Source organism: Falco cherrug, chromosome 7, assembly GCF_023634085.1.
Source record: "Falco cherrug isolate bFalChe1 chromosome 7, bFalChe1.pri, whole genome shotgun sequence".
Lineage (NCBI taxonomy): Eukaryota > Metazoa > Chordata > Aves > Falconiformes > Falconidae > Falco > Falco cherrug.
This window is the reverse complement of record NC_073703.1, coordinates 48,535,802-48,551,484: the sequence shown is the minus strand read 5'-3', so window position 1 is coordinate 48,551,484 and position 15,683 is coordinate 48,535,802. Positions and strand designations below refer to the sequence as shown.

General features: G+C 43.5%; 1 protein-coding gene across 6 annotated transcripts in view; it reads left to right on the top strand.

Moving 5' to 3' along the window:
• Nucleotides 1-15,683, top strand: part of PRR5L (proline rich 5 like) — a 44,532-nt gene that overhangs the window by 16,440 nt on the left and 12,409 nt on the right. For all 6 annotated transcript variants that reach the window (XM_055716869.1, XM_055716868.1, XM_055716867.1 and 3 more), the window contains 2 exons: nt 1,150-1,198; nt 13,077-13,134. In XM_055716869.1, coding sequence (XP_055572844.1) covers nt 1,150-1,198; nt 13,077-13,134 — 107 coding nt within the window. The remainder of the gene's footprint in view (nt 1-1,149; nt 1,199-13,076; nt 13,135-15,683) is intronic.

Here is a 15,683-nt window from a genome sequence, read left to right as displayed (position 1 = left end):
GTTTATCCATCTCATAGAAATAGAAATGTGTTTTGAGATAGGCGGTCTGAATATAACCACTCAGACAGAGGAGTAAAGGCATGTTGGTGTGTGAATAAATGTAGAAGTGTTATGAAATGGTTTGGGAGGAAGGTTGCTGTCAAACTTAACTTTCAGCAAAGATTAGGAAAAGGTGGTGTAGTTTATTGGTAACAACATAGCCTGAGAACTGGATGGTCCTTAATAAAATGCCATTTTTGAGCACTGTTGATTATACTTCATGTTGGTGAAAAGCAGAACTCTTGGAACAGCAAAAAAAATTCAATGTTTCTCAGTGGAAAGTGTTAGGAACCTTTTAAATTTTAAGCAAAGTTTACTGCTACAGAATTTATGTTCACAGTCACTAAAAGTGCAAATGCACTGAAGTGTTGTGTGTTTTTAATGCTTCTTCTGATGTAAAACAATCCTGACTTTGGTATCAGAATTTTGAAATACAAATGTGTATTGGGATGTAAAACTTCTATAAGAGCCTGATTTTAAAATCCAGCAGTTTGTATCAGAAATTAACTTTAGAGTGGCTTCTGCCTGCATGTATTTAAAACACGTCTTGTTAAATTTCTAGAATTTCTTTCTTGAAAAATATGCCTTTTTTTTTTTATTTTTTATTAAGTGAGGTAGTCATGGGGAAGCTGCAGCTTCTGCTTATGTGTTTACTTCGTTGCTCTTCTCCTTATCCTCCTACCTTCTACTTCCAAGAGAAAAGGAAGTACAGCATTAGGGAGATATGCTATCTTCGGTGAAAATGAAAGGCATCTTTTTTTTAAACAAAAAGCAGGGAAAAATAGTGAATTTCAAACGAAGCCACTTTAAACTGTCTCCCCAACTTTCTGTGAATTCAGGAGGTGAACGGGTTTTTGCTTGTTCTAGCTGTATGGCTTATAAATAGAAGACTTCAGGGAAACTGTTTCATTCCTTCATGATTTGAGAATAGCCTCTGTAGACATTTGTAGAATATATACCTAAATGTAAAAGTAATCTAACTGTGGCCAAAATGACACATTCATACATACTCACGTGTCTTTGGTATGACTGGTAGTAAAGTGCGGATATACCTGTAAGAAATGACCAGCAATGGCTGTTATTTCATGGCTGCATTCCTTCTGTCTACAGACGGCTGCTGAAGAGTGAACTTGGATCCTTCATCACAGATTACTTTCAGGTATTACATGGTTTGCTTGCTTGCTTTTGAGGTTTGTTCTCTTCAGCTTTTTAGCCTATAAAAAATTAGGCCCCCTTATACATACATGTAGCCTCCGTGTTTCGTTTTTGTTTTGCTACAGAAGATGGAGGTACTGGACTTTTTTTAATGTGGGTTCATGTAGCCTTGGGAGTCATCATATTTATGGGCTTTGTGCTAAATTAAGTATAATCTTCCTTTGTGCTTAGGAAAGGCTGCTAGTAGCCTGCCAAGGTCAAGAAGGAATTCACTTGAACTTTATGAAAAGGTATCCCACCTTCTTTAAAGTTTTCTTTCACCCCTGTTTCTCTAGTATAGAGAATTCAGTAGTAGGTTTTCTGCAACATGGGCCAACAAAGGGGAAGAGAAAAGATAACAGCTGTCTGGTTTGGGCGGTGGGGGGCAGAGAAGGAAGTCCCTATCAGCAGGAAATCAACCTGGGTACTGTTCGCCTTTTAGTCCCACAAATACAAATGCAACCTGTGAAAAAGCAAAAGATGAAGGACGAAGGAAGACCTGATCAATCACAGTTGTGAATAAGTGTTAATTGCCTTCTATTGGTATGATACTGTCCAGACAGATGGAGGTTCAAATGTAACCACGTTAAAGTGTACTGGATGATTTTGAGAGAGCACTGATGGCTTTCAGTGTTCTAACTTGTTCAGTGTAGTGTTGAATAAAAAAAAAAAAAAAAAAAGAGGTAGCTGAAAACAAGGGGGTTTTCTTCCCTTTGAGTGAGAGGGAGAGAAAATTTCAGTACTTTCTGAAGCGGCTGACACTGCTGCGTACTGCGCTAACAGCTTAGAAAGGGGAAAAAGAAGAATAGTGTTGTTTCCTATCAGTATTCGATTACATGACTTAAAAAAAAAAAATACACTGTGCAATCAAGTGAGAAGCAAGCTCCAGCCCCAGGGGTAGTTGTGTTTCACTTCTTTAGACCCTCTCCTCACAAGTGGTTTACTGGAAAGAGTGGCTGCTGGCACCAAACGGCGGCATGTTTCCTAGGCTCTGAGTGTGTAACACTAAGTGCCTGGGTTAAGTGGAAATCTGCTACTGCTCCTGCTAATTTAAAAACAGGCAAATGTAAGTTTGCAACTAACACATGTGGCTAATTGAAATTTGAAAGGTCTTGATCAGGTGCCCAGGTACTACAGTGTTAGGCATGGGGTGTGAGGCTGGAATAAGCAGAAAATGTCCACAGGCAACTTCATGCACCTGTAAGCCTGAAGAAGCTGAGCACGGTCTTGCAGGGTGTGAGGTGCGGAGGTATGTCTGTTACCTGGTTTTGAAAAGTCAGAGTTTACTGAAAGAGGCCTGGGTGGGTTCCAGTGCTAAGGAAGACACAGCTGCATCGTGTCACTGTGCAGGAGGAGCTAACTACTGCTGGGGACTGGATGGCTCCCAGCACCGGGGCTGGATTTGTTCTTTTCCCCCAGACTGTAAACCTCGAGCCTGTCACAGTCATGCTGGGGCTAGTGGCATTAGCTGAGACTCCTTGGATCTCTTAGTAGTAGAGCTGACAACTGAAGAGACTGCTTAGACTACAGCCTGATTGCTGCTGGAGGATGGATATCTGTGTTGCATTCCTCTTGGCAAGCTGAGGGCATCTGATCTTGTCCTGAGAGAAGGCTCTGATCGCCAGCACTGTTCCCTGCCAAAGCAGGAGAAGCTGTGTGCTCTCACCCTAACGGCAGGACCATACTTCTTCAGCCGCAGACCATGATTGCAGTGTAGGTGCTCAGCACTGAGCTACTGCTGGGAGAGCGGTGGCCTTCGCCTCGGCGAGCGGGCAGTGGAAGGGCCTGGCAGCGATCATCGCTGGGTTTGTTTTCCTGTCAGTCTGTCTGTTCACACTTGTACGAATACCTCACTGTATATGTACTAGTTCACCTGCAATTGCTATTCTCCCACTGAAGCCAAAGGGACTCAAACTTAATTTCTGTAATTTCTTTTTTCCCCTCTCAATGTTGAAAGGAGTTACTTGGCATCCGTCAGACTTAGCCTGAAGTAAAGCTCTTGGTGCTGGCAAGCCATGAGACTAACATTGAGATAAGGGCTATTGTAAGAAATAAGCTTTTTTCCCTGCTGTGAGCTAAGATGCAGAATTATTTCTGATTCTAGACTCACAGCGCGTGGCAGTTGCCACTCCCTCCTTAATGTCTTTACTCAAAGATTCCTGTGTTGTGAAGTTGGGAAAGACTATTCATGTGCCAAAGAAGGGCTGACAACATTATTTCATTTGCCTGTGGGTACAGTTTCACTGCAGATGCCAGCTGATTTACAGCAGTACTGCTGCAACCTAAATGAGCAGAGTTGAATCAGGCTGCTGATTTGACTAGAAAGTAACCCTGAAAGAAAAAATAAAGTTTTCAACTACTTCCTTTGACTTGTGCTCATCTCCTCTGGTGTGGGTGAAGTAATGGGAGTGGGCCACCAGGATGGGGAGTGGAGAGGAAGTGCGTCTTCTGGCTGTAACTTCCTCCTCCGTTTGTTAAAGCCCACTGAAAAGCTATCCCAAGAACCAAGTTTACTGTTCTTTTAGATTGAAATGGACCCTAGAGGATCTGCTCTCAGGTGTAACCAGGCAGCTTTAAATGTCCTAGCAGCAATTAGAGCAACTAACTGGATCATGTAATATTTAGATGTGATAAATTTACTTAAAATTTTTCCATTTCTTATGCCACAGCAATTGTAATAGGAGCCAGTAAGATAGTATTTAAAATCACATTTTCCATTGTTTTAAGAGATCTGGCTCTTACATTAGGTATATTTTACACATATGCGCACAATTTTTCTAACCGCTGAATATTCAATACTAAAATAAAGCAGAACTTTTATAGTGAGACGAATCTACCTTTGCAATCAACTTGATTTGATTACTCACAAGTCCTTTTCACCAATGCTCATACAAATTACCACATTTAGCTCCTGGAGTTGCTGAAGGAATGTTTAGGAAATGGATGGGGTTTAGGCAGCTTTCCTCTGCTACCAGACTCTCATCATACCAGAATTACTGAGTCTGGTTTGTATTTGAAAGAGAAATGTAATTCCTGCAAGGGTTTCAGTGGGAATGGAGATGTTTCATTCTGCAGCAGATTCGTGTTTATAAATCCGCTGTTTTAGCAACCCTATTATATATGCAAGCCATCTCCTTGGATCAGCATCTGAGTGTAGATGCCAGATAGCCGGGATTCATAATATTTGCTGCAGATCTGCCTTAAAGCAAATATTCATACCCCAGGATTGCCAGTACTGACTTTGCGTGTGAACTGCTCCAATAGTTTCCTGCTGCTGAGAAGGGGCACTTTGTACCCACCCCTCTGCTCCATAACCCAGCAGGGCACCATCTGCTCTCACTGCTGGCTTAGCTCTCTGGTGATCAGCTGAACTGCAACAGGGAGGAATCCTATGACCATGAAAGGTGAGAGCCTGGGATTAGGAGGAACAGCGTGTATTGGTGACCAGGACTTCTCTGAGGCAGCTGTAAGGCTTTTCGGATAAGCTCCCTTTGTGCTGTCTGACCCTTGTGGTTGTGGAGAAACTTTTTGAAATATAAAAGGAGTGAGTGTTGATAAATTGATGCATTATCTTCCTGATTCTGCAAACAGCCTGAAACAAAACCTTTGGAAAGGATGAACTGCTTTGTTTCACTCTCTGGGGGCTTGTTAATCTTGAAACTCACAGGGGAAAATGGAAATGCTAGCTATTTCACATCTAACCGCTTTAGCAGAACTGCCCGGTTTATGCACATTAACTCCAAACTGTCTCCTCCCGAGGTGGAGAGACCCAATTCCTTGCCAGGCACTGTAACCTCTCCCAGCACCCATGGGCTGCAAATGCAGAAAGTCAGGTGCCCAGAGTTGTCATCTTTCCACTCTGTGGTCTGCTGCCTGTGCTGGCAGGGCTGGTAGGTGAGGGATGGCAAACGGGCTGTATTTAATGCAGTGAGAGCTTTGGTGTCTTAAAACCAGAAGTCAAGCTGTTGCAGTGCAGAGCTGTGGGAGGTGACAAGGAGTTAGTGACTCGGAGTCAGGCCCAGCTTTCTGTTTGTATGCAAAACCATAGAAACCACAATATGCAAATACCCGTGTTGCTGGGGTGTCCAGCAGAGTAAGAATAGCAAGATGATAATGGATAGCTGCAAAAGTAAGCAGCAGTGGTGATGAGGCATGCCCAGACCCAAGCCTCAATTGATTTTGCCCCCTCCCTTCAGAGCGGCCAGAACTGGGACGGTACACCTTGCTGTGGTCAGAGTCCCTCTCGCTGTAGGTAAGCTGGCTGTGCAAGGGGGCTGCGGTGGTGGGGGAGACATGCCCTCCTGCTGCTGCTGCGGCACTGTAAAACTTTTGCTTAAGTCCCTGGTGCATGTCTTTCTCGAACTCCAGCCTATCCGGCATCTCTCTTGATGCTTGCTCTCCGTTGAGAGGCTGCTTTGTAAAGCCATGCTACAGCTGAAAATGGTGCGTGTCCCTCTCTCCTGCTTAGCCAAAGAGAAAAACCTGGTGCATGTGACATTTCTCTCCTTGGTGCCAGGTTTCTATTTCTACCTGCTTCAGAGCAAGGCAAGGAAGTAGTTGTGTATGTTATTGGAGTGGTGGTTGTTGCTGGATGAAGGCAGCAGTAGCTCTTCTCTGGCCAAATGCCATCCCATGCCTGCTGCCAGGGGCTGCAGCAGCTCAGCTGCAGCACAGGGGGAAAGAATGGTCACTTGTGTGATTTGCAGAGCTCAGCTGTGTGTCTGCGATACTCTTTTGTGTCAAGCTGGTCTTTATTATTGTATTTCTTTCCTTGCTGGCTGGGAACCTCTGTTCATGCAGGTCTGCTGATTATTTCTGCTTCATCTGGCACTTTCTAGGACCGAGCTTTCATGGAGCAGCTCCAGAGATTCCATAGCAACTGCCCAGCTTCGTTATCATGGACAGGGTCACCCGGCAGCTCAGCCCCATTACTGTGAGCTGAGCAGAGGACCTAGCCCTGGGTGGCAGTGGCAGTGGGGACACCTGCTTCAGGCCCTGCGTGCACTGGCTTTGTAGACATGAGTGATTCACTTGAAATGGTGCGAGGTTGCTACCCCTTGAAGTGTAGCGTGGTGTGACATGCTGTGCCCTGGCTAAGCAGGGCTCCCACCTGGGGCGCTGACTCATCAGTGCAGAGCTGGTGGCCCGACCATGGGATTTTCCCGTAGCTGCTGCCTTGCTTGACACCTTGTGGTCTAGATCAAAGCGGTGCTGCCTACTCGGTCTGCCCAGTCTGCTCTCCTTATTACTCTCCCTGCCTCACTTGTTTTAAGTGAGCTTTCTTTTTTATCTGTTTTGAACAGATCTGTCTCTAGAAGAGGAATTTTAGGATGTTATTTCATATTTATCTTGCAATTTATTATCTATGTAGGATCAAAATGATCTCTCTTCTTCTGTCACTATCTCCCCTCTTTCTAGAGGAAGAAGAAAAGGACAGGGGGGATGTTCCAGGTGTGAGATGCTGCAGCTCACACAGATTTGCATTTTGTAAAACACTGCCAAGAAGTAGGTAGGTGTTTGTGTACAACTGGCAATAACTTTGTAGAAAATACTTGCCAAGTAACTTTGGGTGATGCTTTTTCCTCAAATTAACATCAGATTATCCAAGAAATAGTGTCTATGCACTTGTAGAGCCTGTAAAAATGTGGTTCAATACTAGAACACAAAGCCTCAGTTGCCTAGAAGAGAGTGCTGCGTTTAAGAAATGCTGTAATGTGTAGAAGAAAAAAGTTGGGTTTTTTTTCACCCAGAAAAATAGAGTCAATTATTTTGAGTTTTCTCTGGATTAGTTTATTCCTGTTCCAAGCTTACAAGCGTATGTTTCTGTTTGATGAGCTAGTATTGATTTGTTTATTCTAATCTGGCTTCTTAAAGGCATACTAGCCATGTTTGGCTTGGAAACTTAAAAGGAAACTGAAATTTGTCTGTGATTAAATGGATGTTCATGTCAACTTTTTTCCCCCCAAGAATAGTGGCTTATTAGGAATAGTAATATTTTCTTGATTAACAGGAGAATTCCTTTGTGTCTTGCTACACTGCAGAGACAAGGCTTTCAGATGAGATGTGAAGTCGCCTGTGATGGCTTGAGCCTCCTCGATGTTTTCTGTGGAGCTACTGCCAAAACTACTTAGCTGCTTTTCACCACCCTTCAACTTGCATGTAGCAAGCTGTGCTAGTGGTAGGGCTATCGCTCCAAAATTCTTCCTGTTGGTTCTGCCCAGAGGCTGTCACTGCGACCAGGCTGCTAGGAAAGTGCTCCTGACAGGCAACATCTCTATCTTTGGCAAGTCAGATGGATACGATTTTGCATGGCACGTAGTTGGAGCCTGCACAGGAAGGGCCTCCATGGTCCCTGTTGGGGATGGCCAGCTCCTGGCAAGGTAGAGGAGGGAGAAGGTGCCCATTACTGCTAGTTTGAGAGAGGAGCCCCAGCTGTTGTGCCTGGGACAGCTTCCACCTTCAGTCATTGTGCTGGGGGAACTGGAATTGTTTCTCTGGATGTGGATGGAGAAACTTGCCTCAGTTTCTCTAACAGGAGAGGAAGGGGAAAATATCTGTGCTGGGAAAAAGGAATTACCTGGAAAGTGCCTGTGCTTTACAGCATGGTGTGTGACTGCCTTCAGATTATTTTTTTTTGTTACCAACGATTTCAGCACAGCTTCCTTTGCAAGAGTAACAAACACACATGTATTGTGGGAGGGTTTCTGCTGAGGAAGAAGGAAAAGTGGTTTTTCTGGAGCTTTGAATACTGTCTGCCAAAACTGGGGCATTTGAAAACTTACTTAAGGCTTTGTCTTTGCTGCACTTGGTGGTGGTTTACCTGAAACAGCTATTGTGCTTTTCTGTGCTGAGAAAAGTAGGGGGGTTTCAACCTGCAAGATTTCACAAGCCCACTTCTATCTGCTGCAAAACATCTCTCCAAATTTCTCGACTGCATGTACATGCGGGGGGTTAACCTGGGGCTTTGTTTCTCTGCAGTGCATGCTTCAGCATAGCAAGAGTAAGGGCAGGATTGCAGCACCCACAATGAGCGTATAGCAGCTTGTGGTGTCCCAACAGCAGGGTGAGGACTTCACCCTGGGGATCCTGGGGAAGCTGATCTGGGGAGGGGAGGGAATAACTGCCTCCCCAAGTGCACAGTTCAGCTGTAATTGCAAAGAAATGGAAGGTGGCAGCTAAACTTTTTCAAATAAATGCACCCTTCAAACTCACTTGGTGTAAGTCTTCATCTGGTCTTACTTGCAAATAGAAGATTTATTTCTCCTCTTAGCTCTGTGCCTCTGTGTTGCCTCTGGCAACCAGGGATAAAGCAGTAAAATGAGACTTGCAATCTAGACAAGGTCTGATACAGACCTCCACTGCAGCTGCATTTATTAGATTGTATTTATTTGTCAGAAAACCCTGTAGGGTTTTTTAATGAAAATTTACCTGTCTGGCTTGATCTGAGGGGGTAATATTTGTATTGAATCTGTTCCTAAGCCTGTGACTTTAGCAGAAAAGACATAAGTAAAATGTCCAGATATTTTTAAGATGAGGAGAAGAGAAATGAAGTGTAGTTTTTTTTTTTTTTTAATTATTTTTTCCTTTTTCAGTAAGTCTCTCTTCCACAGGAAAAGGGAAAATTTGAGAGGGTAATTGCAACATCTGCAGGAACTGTATGGAGCTAAGTTGTTTTTTTTTTTTTTCTTCTTTTTTTTAAGAAACCTTAAGAATGAGATGATGCAATCTATTTAGCATATGGAATTACTGATAATGCATTCATGAGAGCATTATAAATTCTTTACTACACGGTAACGATTGATATATCTGTTTTTATAGATAGAACTGTGCTGCTCATGAAGGTGTACAAATGCATATTTTTCTGCTGACATAGCTGTAAAACACAAAAAAATATCTCTGAAAGTAGAAAGCATTGTTAATACTAACCTACAAGCAAAGTAACTGGAAAATTGTATCCACAGTGCTTACGAAGATTCTGTAAGTTGAAACGTAATGTTTTTGCACAGATAGAGAAGGAATTTCTATTTCTTGAGAAGAACACAAGAAAATAAGTGTGACACCCTCATATATACGTGTGTGTATACAGTTTTTTATTCTATAGTAATTAAAAATGGCACAGCATTAAAGACCAGCTGTAAATTTTCCCTGCAATATATGAGAGGTAATTACCTTGAACGATAGGTTGAAAAATAAAGGATTATAGAGGTACTTCATTAATAAATTGAAAGCAATTGGAAGGGTAAAAGTGCAATATCACTTCAAACATTATCTTATTGTTCAGGAAGAAAAAGATTTACAGCGTAAGTGGGTTTCACTCCTCCCCCCCCAATTTTTTCCTTTCTAGATTTTTCTCCCTCCTTTTCCACATTGTTTTTTCCTGGAAAGTCTGTTGTTGTTGTCGTTGTTGTCCAGTGCCTGACATGTGCAGTCACTTATTTGTATTTCTGCTAGAGAATCTTTGCAAAATAGCCACCTTCCATTAGCTGATCACGTTTGGAAATGCTGAACATTTTTTTTCATTGTGTGAACTTATTTATCCAACTTGCTAATTGCTGTTATCATAGCCCAGGTGAAAAGTATCTCCCAGACACATTCCCTTTGCAGCTTACTCATCCTTTGGCAGCCCTGTTCCTCCTGTGCTCTGCTGGGAACTTTGGCTTTCTCTTCGTCTCAATCCTAACGCTCACCCCGGCGGAGGAGTGAACCCTAGACAAAGGCCCCCCAGCCATTAAAAAATTCTCACTGACAAGTTCCCTTTGCTCCCTGCAGCCCTTTGTCACGTTGGTGACAATAAAATCAGAAAACAGGCTTCTGCAGGAAGGGGGCGGAATTCCATAGCACAAAAAACTGCAGAAGGTGGTGGACCTTTTTTTTTTTTTTCAGAATCAAGGTATGGCTTTTTGGCTAAAACTGAGTAAGCTGTTATAAGCAGGGTGAGATATCACAGGTCATGGAGGTGGCGTGAGCTGCCAGACCCTCGGTGGTGCATGTGCCGCTGGAGGTCCCTCCATGCCTGCTAACCTGTGTGGGCAGCAGTGTCGTGGAAGGAGTCAGCACAGACCAAAACATACCCTCCTCAACTGACAGCCATGCACTCTGTGAAGCCTAAAAGCAGCTGCTTTGTTGTCTGCAGTATTGCCAGAGAGCTCTGCTTTTTACCTGTTGGCATCCACAGCTTTTCAGCTGCAGTGAGTGAGAGTCATGTCATGTCTGTGAGCGGGTTCAGAAGGTCACAGGCAAAAGTGCTTTGAGCTCTTGTCTCCACATGGTCACCTGTGTGTGGAATAGCAATTTTAGCACCTCTGACAAACAGGACTGTTCAAGTCAGATCTGATTCCTGTGCTGAAATTACTAGGATTGGTTGAGTATTGAAATTTGTTTAGAGCTTGACTATACTGCATGGATAGGATTGCTTTTGCACTCTGCTAGAGCTAGTAAGGGTCAAAGTTTTGTGACTTGGATGGGCGGTTCAAATAATACAGTTTCATTCCACATGTTGCTCCTAAAATGCTGTGGGGTTTTTGTGTAACTAATTTAAAAAGAACATAAATTCTACATTATTTTGGGAATAAGGCCATACCAAATATTTTTGGGGTTGAATTCTGAAACAAAGCCAAAGCCACCTGCTAGCATGGGCAAATTACCTTGATTACAAGTATGACCAATAATTATTTTTCCCTTGTATGCACTACACTATATTTAACTGTTATTGCTACTAACAGAACTTACCACTGATTAATTGGTTGGCCATTAGCCTCCTTATGTCATGACTGAATTCTGAATACAGATTAGGGGATGCAGGTTGGGTTGGTTTTTTTTTTTAAAGAGATATCTCAAAAATACTTACATCTGGTGCATTTGAGACAAGTAAGCCATTGTAGCAAAACATGAGTTAACGTTTTAATGTGAAGTAGCCATGAGATGGGACAACAGCCAAGGAAAGGTACCCATTTCCTCTCTGTGGTATAACACCACACTTCTTTCACACTATGAAGAAGACAATGCCCATACAGTCTTGTCTTGACTTAAGACAAAACTTTTCACAGAAGTTCCCCCTACTACCCATAGCATGTGAGGTGACTGGTGAGCTTGTATGGCTTGTTCTTTCTTCCAGGCCCTTTTTGCTGAAATCTTGACAAAGATGCAAGTGGAAAATTTTCTCTCTGATATTGCACTGGCGCCCAGACCCAGGGGGTCTCAGAGCTCACCTTGCACGAGATGAGATTCGAAAGGAAAAGGAGTTTCTTGAATTCAGCCCCTGATTTTATTACTTGCAGTGTTTTCCTACCTGCCAGCTTTTTGAATATAAATTCTCCACCAGGGAAATGCATCCAGAGGTGTTTGCTTACTGATAGGATGTATGGTGGTCTCTTAAATCCCTTAGCCTCTCTCTACTTGGAGTCTGTCTGATTACATACTATTTAGGGAAAAGCCCTTCCTTTTCTACACATTTAAGTGATGTCTGATGCTAGCAAGCAGGATTTTCAAGTCACAAGCTTTTCTTTTATTCTGGGAATGAAGTACAAGCGGAGGATGTCACAGAGCAACACTTCCTCCTTTTTATTCCTTTCCACAGTACCCCGGTGTAATATTGCTTCTTGTGGGGAGGATGCGGAGGTGTGCTGCTCTCTTTGCTTGGGGTGGCATACATGGTTACCTGCTTGAGTGTGTCACAAATGAACCAGCCTGGTATATGGTTACAGGAGGAAGGTATATCATCCAGAGCAGCAGCGCAAGGGCAGGTGTGCAGTACAGCAGCTCATCAGGAGGCCCGGGTAGTTGTCCAGGCACTGAGGTAATGGCAGTGTCCACTGACAGTGAAAAAAGATGTTCCTTGTTCCTCAGCTGGTGAAAGGTTGAGAGGTGCATGTTTGACCTGGTTACCCATTAAAAACAAAACTTGAAGGATGAACATGAGAGCAGGAGAGGTCTCTGAATATTGTGCACTACCCTGATACTGAATCCTTTCAAAGGGACAGAAGGCTTTATTCTCTGTCAAAATAATCTCTGTGGTAGGACTGAACCTTTTAGGATGCAATGATAGCGTGTTTTGTGGTGATAGCAGCTCCTTTCTCTGGGATTCTCAAAGCTTTTCAGAATAACTGATTCACCTAGTGCTGTTGGGAGAACAAAAATGTAGGTGTCATTTTTGCACCATTCTTATGTTTGGGGAAATGGGAACAGAAAGCGTATCAGATATTCAGATGTCTGCAAACAGGCACATAGATATCTTGATCAGTCTGGTCTCTGTGACAGTTCAGTTTATCTAGAAAGACTAGCTCCTGTCACTGCTTCTGCCGCTTGGGACTGAATACTGAGATGATCTAACTGCTCAGTATAGCAAAAAAAAGCCTCATAGAAAAATAATAGGTAGGAATAGAGAAGTAAGTGTCAAGGGAGCTGAACTGGCTTACCATACAGTCGGGCAAGTACTGAACTAGAGCAAAGGAGGAAGAGAGTGGGACACTTTGATCATTTGGCCCTTTGATCACCTCCATCATGTGACTGAGGGTATAGCTTATGTAGCTGTACTCTTCTGTTGAGAACCATTTTGTTTTCTTGACTCCTTCCTTCACCCAGGACAGATCTTTTCTTCCCACTTCTGGCAAGTGTTTCAACTATCTGCCGTGTTCTCATGTCTGGCTGAACAAGAGGGGGTTACTGAATGTAGAACACTCACAGTAAGACCAGGACTGGTGGTGGTGCTGGGAGAAAGTGCTACGATATGACTAATCTTTAGATAACTGCATGCAAAGCAGATAACATCTGAAAAAGATTTATTCTTCCATGTTTATTTTAAATCTCAGAAAAGGCAAATGCATGTCTCTCTTCTCTCTTGACAGAACCAGCTCCTTGCGAAAGGTTTGCTGTTTATAGAGGAGAAGGTTAAGCTGTGTGAAGGCAAGTATTATAAGAAACCTGTTGTGGAAGGGAGTTGTGCTTTGATGTTTGGTCAAACAAGATGATCCCCATGTCTGCAAAGCATACAGTCCTTTCTGTTATTGTCTTAGGGTATCATATAAGCTCTCAGGAGCCAGGATGCACTGCAGCCTTTCTAAGGCTTAAGAGCTGGTGGGCTGTTTGTATAGCCATGTAGCTGCAACACTCCCACTAGTCACGTTTTCATAGCAAAAGCAGTTGCAAGACTGCTAAGATCTGCCTTCTGCCTTTTATTTCTCAATGTGATTTGCAGCTCAATGTAATCACGATTTTGGTTACTGTGTCATGCTTTTGAGAGCTGAACTAATAGGCTTTGTGTAAATTTAGAGAAAAAAACAGTCACTTGGGTGGGAATTAAATCCTTCAAGAAAGAAGCTGATCGCACATGAAGTTCTGTTCAAACCACTGGGGTACAGATGCTTGCCCCCACAGAGCCTGTGGACAAAGACCAGTGTGGCGCAGCCACTCTGTGTTGGATGTGTGGGGAGTTAGTCACGTATATTAACAGTTGCTCAAGCAGAGCAAGCTCTCTAGAGCACATGTCTTTATTCAAAGCTAGGCTGCTGTTTGATTTGACCCAGTTTTGTAGCCTGTTAGGGAAGATCCCTTGCTAATCACCAGCGTGCTGTATCTGGGTCATTAAATGCCAATAGACACTTACAGTCTTGCATCATTGTTGGTGCTGGGTTCCTCTGCACCATTCTTCACCAAGTGGCTTCTCCATCCCGCCAGCAGGCTGCAGGACTCAGACCCTAAAGGAGCTGTGCAGTTGCCAGCCTCCTGCTTGGTGCGTGCTTCTTCAGCACTGGCCCTGTGAGGAAGGGAAAGAAGGCAGATTCATGCATTTTCCCGAATGTGGGTACCTGCCCTGCCACTGCCAGCTTTTCAGAATGAGTGCTGTGCAGCTTGTTGTAGGTTTTATTTTCTGTGTCCATCAAAAACTATTCCAGTATCTGTTTTACCGTTATGAAAATTGAGTTCCAGTCTGTAGTAAGCTGAGAGCTGCCAGGGAGCAGTTTGTAGCTGCTCAAGTAGTTTGGGTAAGATGAAGTTTCCCAAGCAGACAGCAGAAACCCTCTTCCTATGCCTAATTTTTTTATCTGTAAAGTGACACTGGAGCCACTTCGCCCATGCAGGCTGGCATCTCTGCAGGAGATGACTCATGGGCACCTTTCTTTCATAATGTGTGAGCTTATTGCAGATCTTGTGGTCACAGCAGGAACGTCTTGTACACACTCCTCAGTTAGCTCCATCTTCCTGGAAAATTTCTGCTGTCCTAGTACTCAGAGATGGAATAATGTTCTTGCTGCATTGCATGACAATGTTTTATTGTGTCTGTTTTTCAGATCACAGCTTTTTATTTTCACATGATTTTCCTTTATACAGTCTGTCAGAATCTCTTTCAATGCCTGTTCAAACCATTCCTCCTTTCCATTCAGAAGGAGTTCTCCATGACATTTCATTCTGACTCTGCACACCAAAGCATTGCAGTCCTGGGGAGGAGGCAGAGGAGGGAAAAATTTAAACATTCAATTAGTCTGTTTCCTGTTGCCTTTTTCACTTGCATTTGGCAGTTTCTGATAATGGGTAGCTGTGATAGGGGTGTTGGGTTGGTGCTTCTCTGCTTGCAGTTCCAGTTTTGAAGCCGGTGTCATACCTGACACAGTGACCTCTCTGAACCCTCCTGCAGTCGTCGGTGGGCTCTGCCTGAAAGGAGATGTCTGCAGGACCTGGTCCTGCTAGCTCTCTGCTCTCTGGCTCTGTCCTAAGCAGCATAACCAATGGGCAAGCCCAGTGAAAACCTGTGTGGAAATCTCCAGAGGGGAAAAGTACTTCAGAAGACAGTGATAAGGCTCCTTTGCATTGCAATTTTACCTGCATTCCAGTTCCTCATGTAGGGCTTTCAATCACCTTGAGGCTTAGCCTTCAAAGCTGTCTTGAGCTTCTTCTGGGGTATGTTATTAAAAACTTGAAAAAAACATAGCAAACCTTTGGCCTTTGGGATGGGAAAAATTTCCAAAAAAACCTTGAAGGCTTTGGGCCCAAATGCTGAGGAGCACGCAGCTCTAAGTCAAGCCTATGAGTATTATTTTAAATGTCTATTCAAATGACTATGTTCAGTAAAGCATTTTTTGGTAATAATAGGCTTTTGACCACAGTTGTATTTATGTTATGGGAATCATGAGTTGCACAACTTAGTCTGCCTTAATTTTAAATACCCACCTACATTTGAGGATGTTTGTTCAAGCTGGAGTCATATGAGGGGTAGCCACAAGTAGGTTTCATTCCAGAACCTTCCTAAGTGCCACGTTTTAGAGGAGCATGGTGGCTTTGTGGCTGGTCAGGACCCTGACTGCTGTGTCTGTTCTTGGGAATTGGGGGATGCTAGAGGGGTCTCAGCTCTTGTAAATGGTCTCCCTGACTCAGTCGCTGCAGAACGGTTGATGTTGGCTGTGACCTGCTGGTTTTCAGATTCAGCTGCTGATGTGCAGCCATGCTCCCACACTAGT